Below are 15,171 nucleotides of genomic sequence, written 5' to 3'. Positions count from 1 at the left end.
CGCGATGTTTCTCCAGCCGAATATCAATGAGCCCAAAAAACATATTGATGGACTGCGAAAACATCTACAGCTTCTCAAAGTACGCTTACTAAAGTTGGATTGGAACATTAAAGCCAAAATTTTTAAATTTCAAGTAGGAAGTATGAGAAAACATCGATGTTCCTCCGGCGCTGTGTTAACAGGCCGATAAGGCAATGTTATTTGTCCGCTGTGCTGTTAAGTGCAGATGTTAAACCATTGGTTGGATGGATCAGCTGTTTGACCACTTACCAGCACTGTCAAATGATTTCGATTTTCGTCAACAGTTTTCTTGTTATTTTATCAAATTTACCTTGATTTGCCGTCTGTATGCAATGCCGCCGACCCACTAATACAGAGCAATGGCACGCAACGTGCTAGAGAGCAGTCTACTGGGCGCTGGCTTCAGTATTATCTTTCAGGTGAGCGCAGTTCAAATTCGGCCCCAATTGTTGAGGGGGGGGATTGCATTTGAGAGTATCAGTCAGCCAGCCCCCAGCAAACCACCCACAGGCCAAAACCCAAAACCGTCAGCAATTAGTCACCACAACCATTCTGATGCTTTGCCATTCTTATCTCCCTGTTCCCAGATACTATGCCGCATCCTCACGTTCGGCATCAATGCGTACATTGTGCGCAATGTGGGTCGCGAGGTGCTGGGTATCATGAATGTGCGCCTGCTGCTGCTCGAGAGTACGTTGCTCTTCTTGTCCCGGGAGGCCATCAATCGGGCAGCACTCAGTGCTAATTCGCAGCAACGCGACAGGTGCTCGTGGGCTCAATTGATCAACCAGATGTGGCTTACGTAAGCATCCAAAAATCCACAAAACTCAAAGCCCAAAACAATAATTTCCCACCTCTCCCACTCTTTCACTCTCTCTCTATCACTCTCACTCACTCTCTATGCCCGCCAAATCTGTTGCTGCAGTGTACCCATTTGTGCTGTACTCTGTGGCCCCTGCTTATACATTTGGCTCAACTGGCTATCGACCGTGGACGCTATCTACTCCTCCCAATATGAGTTCGCCTGCTATGCCGTTGCCCTGTCGTGTGTCCTGGAACTGTTTGCCGAGTCCACCGTCTTCGTGGCGCAGGTCTTTTGCTTTGTCAAGCTTAAAATTCTGTTAAACACTCTCCACATCTTTGTGCGCTCGGCCATCTTTCTGTGGATCGTGATTGGCGACAGGAGTGCGGCCATCACAGCCTTTGGCATTGCCCAGCTGGCCAGTGCAGTAACCATAGTGGTCGGCCAGTTTGGATTCTTCTACTTCTACATTGGGCGCTTCAATGACTACAAAATGCAGCAGGCTCGCAAGAAACAGCCGACACCGACATCCTGGGAGCTGACACTGTTCGAGCACATGGACGACTTCCCGTTTACGCGGCTGACTGAGTTCCTGCCGGGCGTTATGTTCGATCCCATTGGGAAGTTCTTCAATCGCGAGCTGCAAACGCTCACGGTGAGCTTCATCAAGCAGGGTGTGCTCAAGCAGATCCTCACCGAGGGCGAGAAGTATGTGATGTCAGTCTCCCCCGTGCTGAGCTTTGGCGAGCAGGCCACCTATGATGTGGTCAACAATCTGGGCAGCATGGCAGCACGCTTCATATTTCGGCCCATCGAGGATAGTTCCTACTTCTACTTCACGCAGACCATATCGCGGGACACGCGTCTGGCCAAGCAGCCCCAGGACCAGGTGCGACAGGCCAGCAGTGTGCTGAACAATCTGCTGCTGGGCGTCAGTTCCATTGGCATGCTGGCGTTTACCTTTGGCCAGAGCTACTCCTATCCCGTGCTGCTGCTGTACGGCGGGCCAGACTTTGTTGCCGGCGGTCTGCCCCAGAGCCTGCTGCAGTGGCATTGCCTGGCCATCTACCTGCTGTCCGTCAATGGGATCAGCGAGGGATACATGTTCGCCACCAACACCAGTCGGGACATTGACAAGTACAACTATCTGATGGCCATCTTTTCGGTCAGCTTCCTTGTCCTATCCTACATTTTGACGGGCGTCTTTGGGCCCGTTGGCTTCATCTTCGCCAACTGCATCAACATGCTGGGCCGCATCCTGTACAGTACCTACTACATCAGGCAGCAGTATCAGCCTCTGTCGCTGAATCCGCTGCTGGGCCTGAAGCCGGCCAAACTATTTGGCGGGACTCTCATCCTGTCTGGCCTCGTCTGCTATTGGGTGAGTGCGCTGGCGCACATTTATTTATTCGTATCAAAATATGTGTTTAATCATTGATTCTTTCTTCCCCTCTTTGTAGTACCAAAGCGCTGCTCTGGTCACCCATCTAGGCATTGGCTTGATAGCCGGTCTTGTGTGTCTACTTGCCTGGGCACTGGCCCATCGCGATTTGGTGCGTTTGGCCTGGCGATATGGAAGGCGGATCAAAATCGATTGAAAGACTCGGGGGGCAATTTCCCGAAAGAGCGCACAGAATGTGAAATGGAATACTTAAATATTTATATAGACAATTGTAAATTAATTCCGGAATTAAGTTATTTACCTATTGAATGTTTGTAGTGCTTCAATGCTTCGTTAATGTTAAGGCATGCATTAAAAGACAACGATAAATTGTATTATATTTTTGTTCAAACAAGAGTGCAGTGTATCTTAGCTACCTGTTTGGAGCTTAAATTAATTATTCATTTAAATATTATGGGAGGGGCTATTTCTTCCGTTTTGCCTGGCCTGCTGCCTACACACTGTAATGTCTATACTGATGTAGAAAATGATCAGCAATGCATTCCGCTCGTCATTGCCCTCTGCGAGGATCTCATTGACATGGAGATGGCATTGATGTACAGCATAGGCTTTTGGACACGCACAAAATGATTGCGGTGGAAGAGAAACGATATCGATCGCCTTATAGCTGGTTTTATAAATAATATTGTATGTTTTGTATAATGTTGCATTGCATTGGCATCGTCGATGCTCCAGGATCAGGAGTTTGCGTACAGAATATTCGTGTTTTTTGCATTCCACTGCCATCCTTTGGAATTTGTTCAGGCATCAAAACGCAATAGGGGTATGATTATATTTAATTTTGAGCGCATACGTACGAACACCCCAAATGCACTAGCGCGTGGCAAAAAATTCCCTAACGCATTCAAGTAAATGATTCAACAGCATGTGTCAAATGAACATCTACATTAGATATTAACCCGCCATAGGCTTTTCTCCAACTTTACTCCCACATTAAAGTGAATGGTGCAATTTAAAAGTATTTCGGGGATAACTACGTCAGGCTAGTGGATCAAATCACAAGCTGGTATTTTCCTTAATCACAAACGGTTACACTGAGCAACCGAGCGCGCAAGTAACAACATTTTCGTATAGTTCTGCAGACTTTTAAAGCAATTTGCCGGAGAAGATGAAGCGTTCCAAGGATGAGGACAAAGAGGACAGTGCCAGTGCCACTAGCAACTTGAATTCAAGCACTGGCAGCAACAGCAACGATGCTGCTGCAACTGTAGGTACCGCCTCAGCGGCTGCTGCCGTTCGCACCACAGGACGCGTCAAGGTAGGTTACATTTCCCGCCGATTTGCCAGAAACCCCTCGTACTGACAAGTTTTGCATTTTATTTGCATTTCGCATCTAATAGAAGCCCAAGCAAGTTTACGATCCATCCGACAATTATGTCTCACGTGGGGCCCGCAACTCCACGCCAGCGAATGCCACTGTGCAAGCGTCGCACTTGCCGGCTCCGGCCACAGCCGCAGTGCCAGTGCCAGTGCCAGTTACACCGCCTGTGGCGGTGACTGTGCCCAAGCCAGAAGTAGTCGCCACTAGTGATGCCCAAGATGTGGAATTCGGTCAGCCAGGCCAGCCGCTTCGTCAGTTCGATGTGTGCCAGAAGTGCAGCAAAATGGAAGTGAAGCGTGGCTCTGGCCACAAGAGTAATTTTCTCGCATGCAAGAGCTGCCAGCAAAAGTGTAAGTGCCCCCGCCATCCAACTCAATGCTCGCCTGCACACTTTCCTACATCTGTGTATTTGTTTATGCATTTCCAGGGCATTTTAACTGCCTTCCGCTCAAATTTGATGTCCTGGCCGTTGCACGCAAGAAGTACAAGTGCCCGGCTTGCCGCTACTGCCGCGTTTGCGGTACTAAGGGCAAAGATCTGGCCATCTGCTCTGAGTGCGTATATTCCTACCACCGCGATTGCCATGATCCGCCATTGGCCGCCTCTAGTTTGGCGAGAGCCAGTGGAAATGCCACGGCTGCGAGTTCGGCACTAACAACCATAACAACTATTCGGCCAGTGAAGTTTCTGGACGCAAATCACACACGGGCCGCAAGAGGCGCGCCCAGTCGGATCCCGCTGGTCAGGAGCAGTCGCCACCAACCAAGCAGGCGAAACTTCAGCAAGAATCGAAGCAGCAGTCGACAAAAGCAGACGCAGACTCAGTCTCAGTCGCCGCCACAGCCCTAGAACCAGCCACCAAGAATGGTGAACCAAAGCAAGAGGAAAAACTCAAAAAAGGGAAAGTCGTGGGCAAGGGCGACAGTGAGAGTGAGAGCGAGAAAAATCGTATGTCTACGGATGAACTTAATTCGTCAATGGAGCCTCTTGTAGGAGAGGAGATCAACGAGGAGACCAACGAAGAGCCAGAATTAAATCTGGATGAACCTGAACAAGAACAATTGGATGAAAATGGGCCAGAAAATCAGGCCGAAGGAGCTCTCCCCGAGGGAGAACCAAATGAAGAGTCGGAAATGCCGCTGGAGAACATGGACCAGCAGCCATTGGAAGCGGCGGTGCCCACTGCCAGCGATGATGATGAAATCATTATTGTCAGTGTTCAGCTGCCACCAGAACCACCAACGGATGCAGAACCCATGAGTCCGGTGTGCACCTGGACTGTTGAGCAGGTGACAACATATCTTGCCCGTTTCTATCCGAACGAAGCTCAGGCATTTAACATACAGGACGTGGATGGCACCTCGCTGATGCTGCTCACGCGCGAGGATGTGATAAATGGCTTCGGCTTTAAGCTCGGACCGGCATTGCGCGTCTTTCAAGTGATCCTAAGCCTCCAGTCACGTACTAATAGTGTAGATCTGGGCTGGTCGTCCACGTAGAAAGGTTTTTTTTTTATTAGTTTTTTTCGGATGAACACGAAAAATATCCAAATTTTTAGTTACATAAATTTTCGCTTATATTAAGTTTTTTTTCTCAACTAAAAGACATTAATTTTTGTGTACGAAAATGTTTTCGATACAGAAATGACGATACTGTCTTTCTCTAGTCAGAAGTAGACAAATTTCCTACATTGTTTCTGGAATATTCCCTGAAGGAAATATAATTTAAATGTACATTTATCGTAGCCGCCTCTCCAGGATTTCTGAAAATGTATAAAACTACACTTAAACTAAATTTAAATGCTGGAAAAGGATATTAGATATTTCCCTCTAGAGGAATTCTGAATATGCATGCAACGAATCGTGAAGAAAATTTAATTTAAATATAAATTAAATGCAAAGAAAGAAGAAGTTAGGAAGTTAATTTTGTATGCAAGTATTCCGAAAATGTATAAAACAAAGTGCAAAGGCATTTTGGATTTAAAAAACGTTCAGAAACTCGAAAAATTTATAAATCGAAGCCCAAAGGAAGGAAATGTATTCTCACAACGAATCCTGAATTAAATTTTTTTTAAATCTAAATTTAATTAAAGGAAAGAAATGTACCCCTCTGCAGGGATTCTGAAAATGTAAAAAATGGAACCCCTAAGGAAATTTAATTATATTAAATAAATTTCCCTTTCCAGGGCCTCCGAAAATGTATACAACGAAATTAAATACATTAAAGGCTATAATTTAAAAGCATTCCCACCCCATAGATTATTCGCACCTAAGATTGTATAAATGTTCAAAGAAGAAATCAATTCTGGAGTTTTTTTTGTTTTGTTTTCTTTAATTCAAACAAAATGATTATAGTACATAATTTTGAGAGTTAACTGGTTAACTGTTAACTGCCCCGTGGGCCAATATGGATTCTCATATATGTATATTCCACAATAATTACTAAATAAAACACACGCACACAAAAATAAACACATAAACACACTCGCACACACAGAAGTAGGAATATCAAGTACATCAAATGTAAGCATTGCAGGGTCGCCGGATTCTTGGGACAAATACTGTTGACAGACGGTCATCTTGGGGATCTGGATCTCGATCTCGATCTAGATATATTGGGGGAGGATTTGATCAGATTTTAGACGCGCGGCAGTAGCTTCTCCTCATCGGAGACCGTCTGGGCGGTTTGCTTGGCACCAGAGCGCGACGACGGATCGTAGCCGTACATGAAGATCGAGGCGATGACTAAGGCGGCGCCAAAGCTGAACTGCAGAGTGAGATTAAAGTCAAAGATGTAGATGGAGGCCACGCAGGATATGATGATGGCCAGGGAGGTGGCGAAACCCTTCAGAATGTTGTCCGCATACTTGACCACAACGGCAACAATGAGGCCGCCGCCGGCCTGCAGCAGCACCAGATACCACACGAAGAAATCGTAGCCATGGAAGAAGCCATGCTCGAAGATGCGGCTCGCGTCGTTAACAAAGCACGTGAGCAGACCGAATGGTATGCTCAGCAGGCTGAGCTGCACGTTTCTCATCCACACGGAGATCTCGGCTCCCTTGAGTATCTTCTCGAAGTAAATGCCCGCAAAGCCGGACAGGAAGCAGGCTCCCAAGGCGGACCACAGTCCAAGCATGCGATTCTGTTCGGGTCCCGCACTCGACGACGACGCCGCATCGCCGCCAGCGGACGACGAGGAGTCACTGCTGCCACCCGTGCCCGTTACAGTCTGGGCGAGTTGAACCAAGACAATGCCCATGACCAGCAGCAGCAGGGCACCCCACTGCGTGGTGAGCAGCTTGCGACGTAGAATAACCACGGCGAACATGGCCGTGGTGAGGATCTTTAGCTGGTATGTGACCTGGTAGGTGGCCGCATCCAGATGCGAGGCCGACACATATAGCAGATTGTTCTGCACAATGTACACCAGCGAGGGTACGCACACCTTGAGCGTGTCCACGGGATTGGCAATGATCGTCTTGTGCAGCGAGCGGACAAACTTCTGGGCATCCTTGCCCTCCTCATTGAATACCAGAAACAGGCATGTTATCAGCTTGGCAAACTCGGCCATTAGAACAGCTAAAAGACGAAGACGAAGACAAGAAAATAAAAGGTAATCAAGGTAATCAGTAGAAATGCTGAGATAAGAACAACATGTTAATGGGATGGTTAATTTATGACCAAAATAGTCACAGCGTATCGCTATACAGATTCATTGTACACAAGCGGAAGTAATTTGAAGTTCTTATCAGGCGCTTCCTCTGGGGCTGCCCATATTAGCATGTTTCGCTTGGCCTCAACTGCTGATGCTTGCGTGGAACTTCCCACGTAAATGGCCTTGCCAACATTTCACTCAACACTCACCAGTTGAACTTAGGAAAATTTCGCCGGGCCTGGTCCGGGCATAGCGCATGCTGAGTCCCAAGATCGCATTCTGCAGCGTTAGCGTTAACAGACTGATGTACTTCAGAGTGTTTGTGTTCACTGTAGTGCGATAAGAAATGGGAGCGGGCAACAGCATTATGACATTAATTATGAAGAGTTTGGATCCAACTAATCATATGTAGTGTGGGGTAGGTATATTACTCACTATGAATATTCATTGCTATTGCTGAGACGGTTTTCGTATGCGGGAGAGAGCAAACAAAAAGTGTATAATAGCCAAGAATAGAGTCCAAACAAACAGAATAGAGTTGAATTGAATTGAATTGAATAGAATAGAACACAGAGCAGCCAGATAAATAAATAGCGCGAGCAAACACGGATCGATCCGGATACAGATACCGGAGGCTAAGCGGAAATTTCTTTTCGTTTTTTCTGGCAGTCGTACTGCCACCGAACCGTGCGTCGGTCAATGTGGTAGCGTCCTCAGCTTTGGGAAGAAGACACGTAAACAACAATCTGAAGCTTCGGAGCAGCCCATTCTCGCGGCCAGGGCAAGTTTTTATCGTTGGGCATTTTTGCTGTGTGGTTGTTGTAATTGTTATTGTTGTATTGCTGCTGCTGCTGCTGCGGCGACGGCGGCCTCTCTTCACCGATAACCGATTGCACGGATGCCGCCAGTGTTGGCCACTCAGAGATATTCGCACGCAATAAAAAGGGCTACATCTTCTTCCATGAAGAAATCAATCAAATTCCACAAGGTCACCCACCTGTTGGATGTAAATTGACGTACATTTGAACAGTTTTCATTTGACATTACTATGCATGCCATATAATAACGACATAACATCGGAATATTAATATTTGTTCAGCTTGTGTTGGGTACGTACCATTTTCACAGCACACAGCTGTTTCTAGCCGATATCTCTGTCGCATGGGATATCGATAACATACGTGGTAGTACGTCTATTTACCAAATTTTTATTAACTATTGACGCGAATTGTTAAGCATTAAACACACTTGGGGGTCAAAATGCGCGAACAGCCACTGAAAGAGGTCACCCAGCTAATACATGCCATTAAAGTGGGGTAAGTGAGCCATTAACGAGTAATTAAGTACACCAGCGCTGACATTTCCTCTTGGCAGGTTGGTGGAGGGCTCCTACGGCATAACCAACAAGACACTAGACATCTTCAAATACATAATCATCAGCAAGAGCTGGAAGAATGCCGAGTAAGTATGCGTATGCCTGCCGATGGCTCTGTACAACTCTCAATGAATATATATTGTGCCATTGCAGTGCCCTCATGCAGATTGTGCGGGCTCAGTGCCGCATCTTGCAGGCGGCCCTGCCACAGGAGACTGTCACCTCGAACATAGCACGCCGCATCTTGAAACTCACCCGCGAGGAGTTCGATCTGCTGCATGCCAAGGTCCAGCACTTTGCAGATGACTCACAGGCCTCGCTGTCGCTCCACAAACTGGTCACCCAGACCAGTGAGAGCAATGTGAGCGTCGACTATTCGGTGCCACAGCAGGGGCTGCGCGAGGCCTTGCTGGATCATCTGCAGGAGGTGGAAACGGAGCTGGAGACCAGCTCGGAGAACATCTGCGTCCAGGCTGAAGAGCACATACACTCGTCGGAGATCATCCTCACCCTGGGACACTCGCGCAGTGTGGAGAATTTCCTGAAGCGAGCCATCAAGAAGCGTCAGTTCCTCACCATCATTGTGGCGGAATGTGCGCCCGCCTGTCGGGTGAGTAAATGTTAAATCTGCTCCAAAGGGCGGATCCCAGCAACTGATTCTACTCTCCTAACTTTTTTTATTGCAGGGTCACAATCTGGCCGCCAGCTTGGCTGCCGAGAAGAATGTGGAGATTATTGTCATCCCGGATGCGGCCATATTTGCCATGATGTCGCGCGTCAACAAGGTCATCATTGGCACACACAGTGTCCTGGCGAACGGTGGTCTGCGTGCTGCCTGCGGTGCCTATACGGTGGCTCTGGCCGCCAAGCACTATTCCGTGCCAGTGATTGTCCTCGCGCCCATGTACAAACTGTCGCCGCTGCATCTGTGCGAACAGGATGCCTTCAATATGGTCGGCTGTGCCGAGGATGTGATCCCATACGATTCGATACCGGCCCGCGAGGCCAAGGTCTACAGTCCCATGTTCGACTATGTGCCCCCGGAATTGGTCACGCTCTTCATATCCAATACGTAAGTCAATTTTTAACATTCAACAAGAGTAAATCAAACAATTTTGATGCAATATATTTCATTTAGCGGTGGCCACGCCCCCTCCTATGTGTATCGTCTGCTCACGGAACTGTATCATCCAGATGACCTGGAGATTTGAAATCGTTTTACACTCTGTTTGCCACCCGACACTCGACCAATAAAGGAAGTCCCCAGTTCCAGTTGCAGTCCATCCCACTCATAATTATCTATTGTTGTATATTCTGGAGCAGTTGCGTGAAGTCAGCCAGGCTGTCGGCATAATAGTCTGGCTGAGCGTCGACGGGAGCACTGAACATATCCTCTTTGGTGAGGCAACCGCTCAGGACGAGCAGCGACTGATAGCCGCACGCTTTACCAAATTGGACGTCTTGCACCAGGGTGTCGCCAATGAAGATGCAACGCTTGGGATCTTGAATCTCGAATATTTCCCCAAACATCTCGCCCAGTATGGGCGATGGCTTGCCCAGGAAGGTGGCCTCGCGCTGCGTATAGCGCTTCACATGCTCGAGAAAGTCAAAGAATCCAGCCACATTGAGATTTTCGGCCAGTGGCATGATGACATCGCTTCCACCCGCTATCAGCTGGCAATCATCGTTCTGCTGCAGATGCCTGATGGCCTTCGCCAGCTCCACGTAGGACATGTCCAGGTGAATGTCGAAGAGCACAGCGCCCACTGGCTTATCAATGCTCAAATGATCTACCAGCGTGGCAGCTGTTAAATGCTCCTTGACTTGCTGGAAAGGAAATACAATACAATCAATAATTTACTTCGCACACCCTGCCCCAACCCTGCCAACCCATCCTCACCAGCGACTCAAAGTCAATGCCATGCTTACGCAACGTCTCGTTGGCCTCCAGCGACATGAGGGAGTAGACACGCTGCCCAGGCCTGTGCTTCTTTAGATAACGCACAATCGTCTTGACGGGATGAACAACATCGTCGTCGAGGACATTGTTGGCACCAATATGCTTGAACTTCTCCATGTACTGCTCATCGGTGCGGAAGCTGTTGTTCGACACAAACTTGATTTGCTTGCCGGCCGATTTCAAGGCATTGACAGCAGCCCCAGTGCCTGGTATCCAGCCCACCAGCAGCCAGACAACGCCATCGCAATCGCTGATGACCATGTCGAAGGAGTCAATGAATTGACGCTGCTCCTTTCGGCTAAGTTCAAGTATGTGACGTGGTGGGGCCATGGTTAGATGACGAATGCGACAGGCGGTAAGCGGTCGTTTACGTTAACCGGCAGATGGAGTGAAGTGGAGTGCAGTGAAATGGAATGGAATGGATGCTGCCTGCCTGCCTGCCTGCCTGCCTGAAATGGGTTGCGCGCGCACCGCAATTTACTGGACGACTGAATGCCAATGCCAATGCCGACGCGGCCGTTTAACCTTCACCGTCACATTGACGATAGTCCGCCGTCGGGCTATGTTATAGTACGGCGTGGTGTGGTCGTCCGCCAGCTGTTCAGCTTCATTGTAATTCTTTTATTACACGATTTAAGCTAACTAGTTGAGTGCCCAGATAAGATTTCATATGTAAATAGGCTCCGTCTCTGGGTTGTGTGCTCTGTGCATGAGACACACGTGCAATGGCCCGACCGGAGTCTTGTCTTGGGCTTGTCTTATCTATCATAAACGAAACCGCATAGTGTATCCGCAACAACCAAACTTGAATTCTGCAAATTGGTGGCAGTGATCGCTGCTTAGTTTAATTTTATCGGGGGAAAATCATTATAGGATTTTCTATAGCAAAAGTAAATAAAAAGCACTATAAGCTATGGATATCAGTGGACAGGAACCCAACAATAAACATTCAAAATTCAACGTATTGCAGAGAAGAACTAAAACCAGTTCGATAACATAATCGACTTACAGCCGATAATAACAAGGTGTAATATTTGGCACACAAAATTCAGGAAAACTTGTCTGCAGCCATGTTGTAAGTAAGAACAGCAGTAATCTGTAACTTTTAGGCCATAAGTTTTAGCCAGAAAAGGTGAAAATCTATTTCGATTACCGATATCATATCGAAATGTAACTGATGGAAAAAATTACCAATACTACTTTAGCGGTACTTTAAGCAATTAACTTGTTTACTTGATTTAATTAAAACCAAACCATTTGGAGCGAAAAACCAAACCCATTCGATATGGCATGGCCTTTCGATCGGAAGTATCGCATTTTTGTTGCTTTTGTGGTTTGTTTTCTTCCTTTGATTTGGCGCGGCGTGGCGCGGCAGGCCTGGGCTTTCCACGGGCAGCATTGGGATTGCTGGGGCTTAGAGAAATTACAGAGACATATGTACAGATATATAACAATAACAACCCCAAAGCACGTCAACACCTTGACATTGATGGCTGCGGCATTTGGCCAAGGTACGGAGCGGAACAGTTCAAGCCACATTACGAGAGCCCAGGGCAGGGCAGGCCAGGCCAAGCCGCACAGACAGACGGACATTCGAAAGGTCGCAAAACGGAGAGGAAGCCGCGCCGCGCCAATGGCCAATAATTCAGATTCACAAACATTTCAATTTGGCTGCGGGGCGTGCCACAATAGTGGCCGAAAGCAACGGCAACGCAATTGGAATCGGCAGCGGGACAGAGGAAGAACCAAAAGGAGAAGAGAAGAGAAGACCAGACCAGAGCAGACCTGGCCGAAATACAATTGAAAGGAAAAGCAAAAGCAAAAGCAAAAGCAAAAGCAAATGGGCTGTCGTCGTTCATTTGATATGTGCGCGGGTATGGTACTTATGGGTATATCAGAAATCCAAATCGATTGCCAGCCAAGTTAGTTTAGTTAGGCGTCTCTCTGATAAGATACGAGCGAACCCGAAGCCACAACCTAACCAGAAGAAGACGGACGGCCCAGCCAACGCCAACGCCAACGCCAACACAAATAGCACACACACTGTGCTGGAGCAACTGGCCGTGATTACACAATATAATATATCTAGGCATGAGCACCATGAGCACCAACAGCAGTGAGCAAAAAATTGCATCTGTGGCCAGCAATGGACTGGAGGCGACAACACCCGTAGCCGGCGACTCATCCAGCTCGACCAGTGGCGACCAGGAGCTAAAGATTCTCGGCCAGCTAAAGACCATCGAGCAGATCAACGAACAGCGTCGCATCTTTCTGAACAGCACCATTACTGAGGAGGCCACCGAGAAGAAGGAGCCAAAGGAGGAGGAGCAGCAGCAGGAACAGAAGCTGGAACAGAAGCAGAAGGAGCAGCAGGAACCGAAGCTGGAAGTGGAAGTAGTGGAAGTAGCGGAACCGAGCAAACCTCAGCCTCCAAACAGTCTCGTACTGAACGTAAAATATGCCACGCTACCCAGCCCCAATGTGGTGACGCTGCGTTCGCCGATGTCGCCGCCTCCAAAGCCACCCATGCTGAGTCGCACCAGAAGCATTGGCTCCGGGGATGGGCGCAGTCCGGTGACAGTGACGAATGGATCCGGCGAAGCCTCGCTGCTGCGTCAAAGCCTAACAGAGACGGCAATCAGTGCAGCAGCAGCAGCAACAGCGTCGCCAGAGGGAGGAGAAGCAGCAGCAGAGCCACCACCGACTGTGTCCGCACGGCACTATGAGGGGCTCATCGAGGAGTTGCGCTGTCCAGGCTGTGCCGGCGCCATGAAGGCTCCCATTCTGCTGTGCAAGAGCGGGCACAGTGTCTGCGAGCAGTGCACCCGCATTCTGCTCATGTGCCCACTATGCAAGGTAAATTGACGTCAGCGGACGTGTCCCACGTTATTGACTTATCGGTATCCCAAAATCTTATCTAGTGACGTACGACGCGCGGTAAGGGGGGGAATGACAGTGGGAACCACTTCAAACTGAATATGAAATAACTGAAGATTGACATCATCAACGACAGCCAGCCGCATAACGAGTGATCTTCTATCTTTCCATCATTGCAGGAGTCATTCACCAACTCACGCTCCCTGACCGTCGAGGCGCTGTGCGCCAAGGCCCATTTCCGATGCAGCCATGCGGCCGGCGGCTGCCAGGTGCGTATGCCGGTGGCCCTGTTGCCCTGGCATGAGCAGCAGTGCATGTACAAGCCAATGAAATGCTTTATGGGCCGCGTGTGGGGCGACTGCAAGTGGCAGGGCAGGGAGGTGCAGTGGAAGGAGCATCTGGAGGAGCAGCATGCCGACAAGCTGTTCCGTTCGAACAGCTCGGATCTGGTGTGGAACATGGCCTTGCGACGCAAGCCCCTCACCGGGTACTATGTCTTCCAGGCGCACGACGAGATGTTCAACTTCTACGAGATCTACGACAAGCAGCGCGTCCTGTTCACCATGACCTGTACGTCGAATCGGCGCGAGAGCAAGTACAACTATGCCTATGAGGTGACCCTGCTCCAGCCGGACAACGAGGCGCTCTCCATGACCCAGAAGTTTCCCGTCCACAGCGAATACGATCGCGATATACTCATGGACGGCACTTGCGTGAGCATTCCCCTGAACGAGCTATCCCGTTTCGTGGACCCCGAAAAGGTGTGTTCCAGTTGTATCCCCATTCGATGATCCACCCCCCCTCCCACACAGAACTGCGAACCGACAACTGACACGCGCTCTCTCTCTCTTCTTCCTTTCAGCAGGTGCTGCACTATCGGGTGAGCGTGCTGGCGGTAAAGTCCCCCCGCCGGGCCAAGCCCCCACGCCAGAGCCTGCCCGTGCCCATCGACTATGAGCAGACAAAGAATGCGGGTGTGAACGGAAAGAGTGTGCCGGCCAATATGATTATTACGCGCACATATAAGGAGGGTATGGGTGAGGTGGCGGTGGAGCCCGAAGCCGACGCCGCTGCCGCCTCCACACCCGACTCGGAGGATGATCCCAGCACGAGCAATGGCCTGGAGCTGGAGCGCAAGTGGGGCACCCCTCAGTTGCACTTCAATCGAAAGTATCTGAGGAATGCCCTGAATGAGGCTGGAGGCCAGCAGGAGGATGAATTGCGTCCGTTGGCCAGCGATCGGCGTGGCCTGGGCGAGGACAAGCTCTCGCTGTGCAGCAACAGCACCAGCTACACGAAAAAGGTCTCCGACTCATTGCGCAAAAGCTTTAGGGCCCTCAAGGCGGACTTCATTGAGATGCGGCCGTTCGCCAAGAAGTCGTCGGCCAAGCCGATCGATGGCTCATCACCCACAGTGCGGGCAAATGCAGCCAAATGACCGGAATCCACGTCAACTTATATTTTTCCCATCTGCAACTCGGAAACAACTACAATGTAAATATGTTTTTGCCTCCTCACATTTCTTCAGTGTTTGTGTGTGCGTGTGTGTTTTTTTTTTTCATTCTAATTTAAAGCATGTAAAAAAATATTCCAAAGTGTTTTAAAGTATATCAAATAAAAACGAACTCCAAAATTGGTTTCTGTAATTATTAATAAATCTGTGGCACCTAGAATTTTGAAGATACAAAAAAAGAAT

At 48.8% G+C, this 15,171-nt stretch overlaps 6 protein-coding genes across 7 annotated transcripts; 4 read left to right on the top strand and 2 right to left on the bottom strand.

The window, feature by feature from the left end:
- The first annotated feature begins 244 nt into the window (after positions 1-244).
- On the top strand, positions 245-2,651 carry LOC111079574 (protein RFT1 homolog). The gene is made up of 4 exons (XM_022374801.2): positions 245-440; positions 609-823; positions 947-2,204; positions 2,284-2,651. Exons 1-4 carry the CDS (start codon positions 381-383, stop codon positions 2,419-2,421), a joined length of 1,671 nt encoding a protein of 556 aa, XP_022230493.2. The 5' UTR covers positions 245-380; the 3' UTR covers positions 2,422-2,651.
- Positions 2,652-3,185: 534 nt separating this feature from the next.
- On the top strand, positions 3,186-5,105 carry LOC111079555 (histone-lysine N-methyltransferase 2D). The gene is made up of 6 exons (XM_041595517.1): positions 3,186-3,291; positions 3,360-3,543; positions 3,626-3,956; positions 4,034-4,213; positions 4,291-4,536; positions 4,600-5,105. The coding sequence occupies exons 2-6, from the start codon at positions 3,394-3,396 to the stop codon at positions 5,103-5,105; spliced, it is 1,413 nt and encodes a 470-aa protein (XP_041451451.1). The 5' UTR covers positions 3,186-3,291; positions 3,360-3,393.
- Positions 5,106-5,916: 811 nt separating this feature from the next.
- On the bottom strand, positions 5,917-8,138 carry LOC111079556 (UDP-N-acetylglucosamine transporter). The gene is made up of 3 exons (XM_022374779.2): positions 7,699-8,138; positions 7,473-7,592; positions 5,917-7,187 (listed from the first exon to the last, which is right to left on the bottom strand). The coding sequence occupies exons 1-3, from the start codon at positions 7,709-7,711 to the stop codon at positions 6,244-6,246; spliced, it is 1,077 nt and encodes a 358-aa protein (XP_022230471.1). The 5' UTR covers positions 7,712-8,138; the 3' UTR covers positions 5,917-6,243.
- A 221-nt stretch (positions 8,139-8,359) lies between these two features.
- LOC111079557 (translation initiation factor eIF-2B subunit beta) lies at positions 8,360-9,921 on the top strand. The gene is made up of 5 exons (XM_022374780.2): positions 8,360-8,579; positions 8,638-8,724; positions 8,792-9,248; positions 9,325-9,710; positions 9,777-9,921. Exons 1-5 carry the CDS (start codon positions 8,524-8,526, stop codon positions 9,847-9,849), a joined length of 1,059 nt encoding a protein of 352 aa, XP_022230472.1. The 5' UTR covers positions 8,360-8,523; the 3' UTR covers positions 9,850-9,921.
- LOC111079558 (phosphoglycolate phosphatase 2) lies at positions 9,720-11,136 on the bottom strand. Its single transcript, XM_022374781.2, has 2 exons — positions 10,539-11,136; positions 9,720-10,465 (listed from the first exon to the last, which is right to left on the bottom strand). The coding sequence occupies exons 1-2, from the start codon at positions 10,926-10,928 to the stop codon at positions 9,938-9,940; spliced, it is 918 nt and encodes a 305-aa protein (XP_022230473.1). The 5' UTR covers positions 10,929-11,136; the 3' UTR covers positions 9,720-9,937.
- A 1,290-nt stretch (positions 11,137-12,426) lies between these two features.
- LOC111079554 lies at positions 12,427-15,075 on the top strand. 2 transcript variants are annotated; one of them, XM_022374775.2, is made up of 3 exons: positions 12,427-13,454; positions 13,655-14,236; positions 14,338-15,075. In XM_022374775.2, exons 1-3 carry the CDS (start codon positions 12,690-12,692, stop codon positions 14,911-14,913), a joined length of 1,923 nt encoding a protein of 640 aa, XP_022230467.1. In that variant the 5' UTR covers positions 12,427-12,689; the 3' UTR covers positions 14,914-15,075. The 2 variants fall into 2 exon arrangements, with proteins under 2 accessions (XP_022230467.1, XP_022230468.1); XM_022374776.2 differs by having other exon boundaries at positions 12,428-13,454; positions 14,341-15,075.
- The last annotated feature ends 96 nt before the right edge of the window (positions 15,076-15,171 follow it).

This window comes from Drosophila obscura, unplaced genomic scaffold, assembly GCF_018151105.1.
Source record: "Drosophila obscura isolate BZ-5 IFL unplaced genomic scaffold, ASM1815110v1 contig_73, whole genome shotgun sequence".
In the NCBI taxonomy this organism is placed as follows: domain Eukaryota; kingdom Metazoa; phylum Arthropoda; class Insecta; order Diptera; family Drosophilidae; genus Drosophila; species Drosophila obscura.
This window is presented reverse-complemented; position numbering and strand designations above follow the sequence as displayed.

Coding starts and splice junctions, on each gene's coding strand:
- LOC111079574 (XM_022374801.2), top strand. CDS start 381: ATGGCACGCAACGTGCTAGAGAGCAGTCTACTGGGCGCTGGCTTCAGT. Junction 441..608: donor GCTTCAGTATTATCTTTCAG/GTGAGCGCAGTT, acceptor CCCTGTTCCCAG/ATACTATGCCGCATCCTCAC. Junction 824..946: donor ATCAACCAGATGTGGCTTAC/GTAAGCATCCAA, acceptor CTGTTGCTGCAG/TGTACCCATTTGTGCTGTAC.
- LOC111079555 (XM_041595517.1), top strand. CDS start 3,394: ATGAAGCGTTCCAAGGATGAGGACAAAGAGGACAGTGCCAGTGCCACT. Junction 3,957..4,033: donor CAAGAGCTGCCAGCAAAAGT/GTAAGTGCCCCC, acceptor ATGCATTTCCAG/GGCATTTTAACTGCCTTCCG. Junction 4,537..4,599: donor GGGCAAGGGCGACAGTGAGA/GTGAGAGCGAGA, acceptor AGCCTCTTGTAG/GAGAGGAGATCAACGAGGAG.
- LOC111079556 (XM_022374779.2), bottom strand. Junction 7,188..7,472: donor AATTTTCCTAAGTTCAACTG/GTGAGTGTTGAG, acceptor TTCGTCTTTTAG/CTGTTCTAATGGCCGAGTTT.
- LOC111079557 (XM_022374780.2), top strand. CDS start 8,524: ATGCGCGAACAGCCACTGAAAGAGGTCACCCAGCTAATACATGCCATT. Junction 9,249..9,324: donor AATGTGCGCCCGCCTGTCGG/GTGAGTAAATGT, acceptor TTTTTATTGCAG/GGTCACAATCTGGCCGCCAG. Junction 9,711..9,776: donor ACGCTCTTCATATCCAATAC/GTAAGTCAATTT, acceptor TATTTCATTTAG/CGGTGGCCACGCCCCCTCCT.
- LOC111079558 (XM_022374781.2), bottom strand. CDS start 10,928: ATGGCCCCACCACGTCACATACTTGAACTTAGCCGAAAGGAGCAGCGT. Junction 10,466..10,538: donor GCATTGACTTTGAGTCGCTG/GTGAGGATGGGT, acceptor TTTCCTTTCCAG/CAAGTCAAGGAGCATTTAAC.
- LOC111079554 (XM_022374775.2), top strand. CDS start 12,690: ATGAGCACCATGAGCACCAACAGCAGTGAGCAAAAAATTGCATCTGTG. Junction 13,455..13,654: donor TCATGTGCCCACTATGCAAG/GTAAATTGACGT, acceptor CCATCATTGCAG/GAGTCATTCACCAACTCACG. Junction 14,237..14,337: donor GTTTCGTGGACCCCGAAAAG/GTGTGTTCCAGT, acceptor TCTTCCTTTCAG/CAGGTGCTGCACTATCGGGT.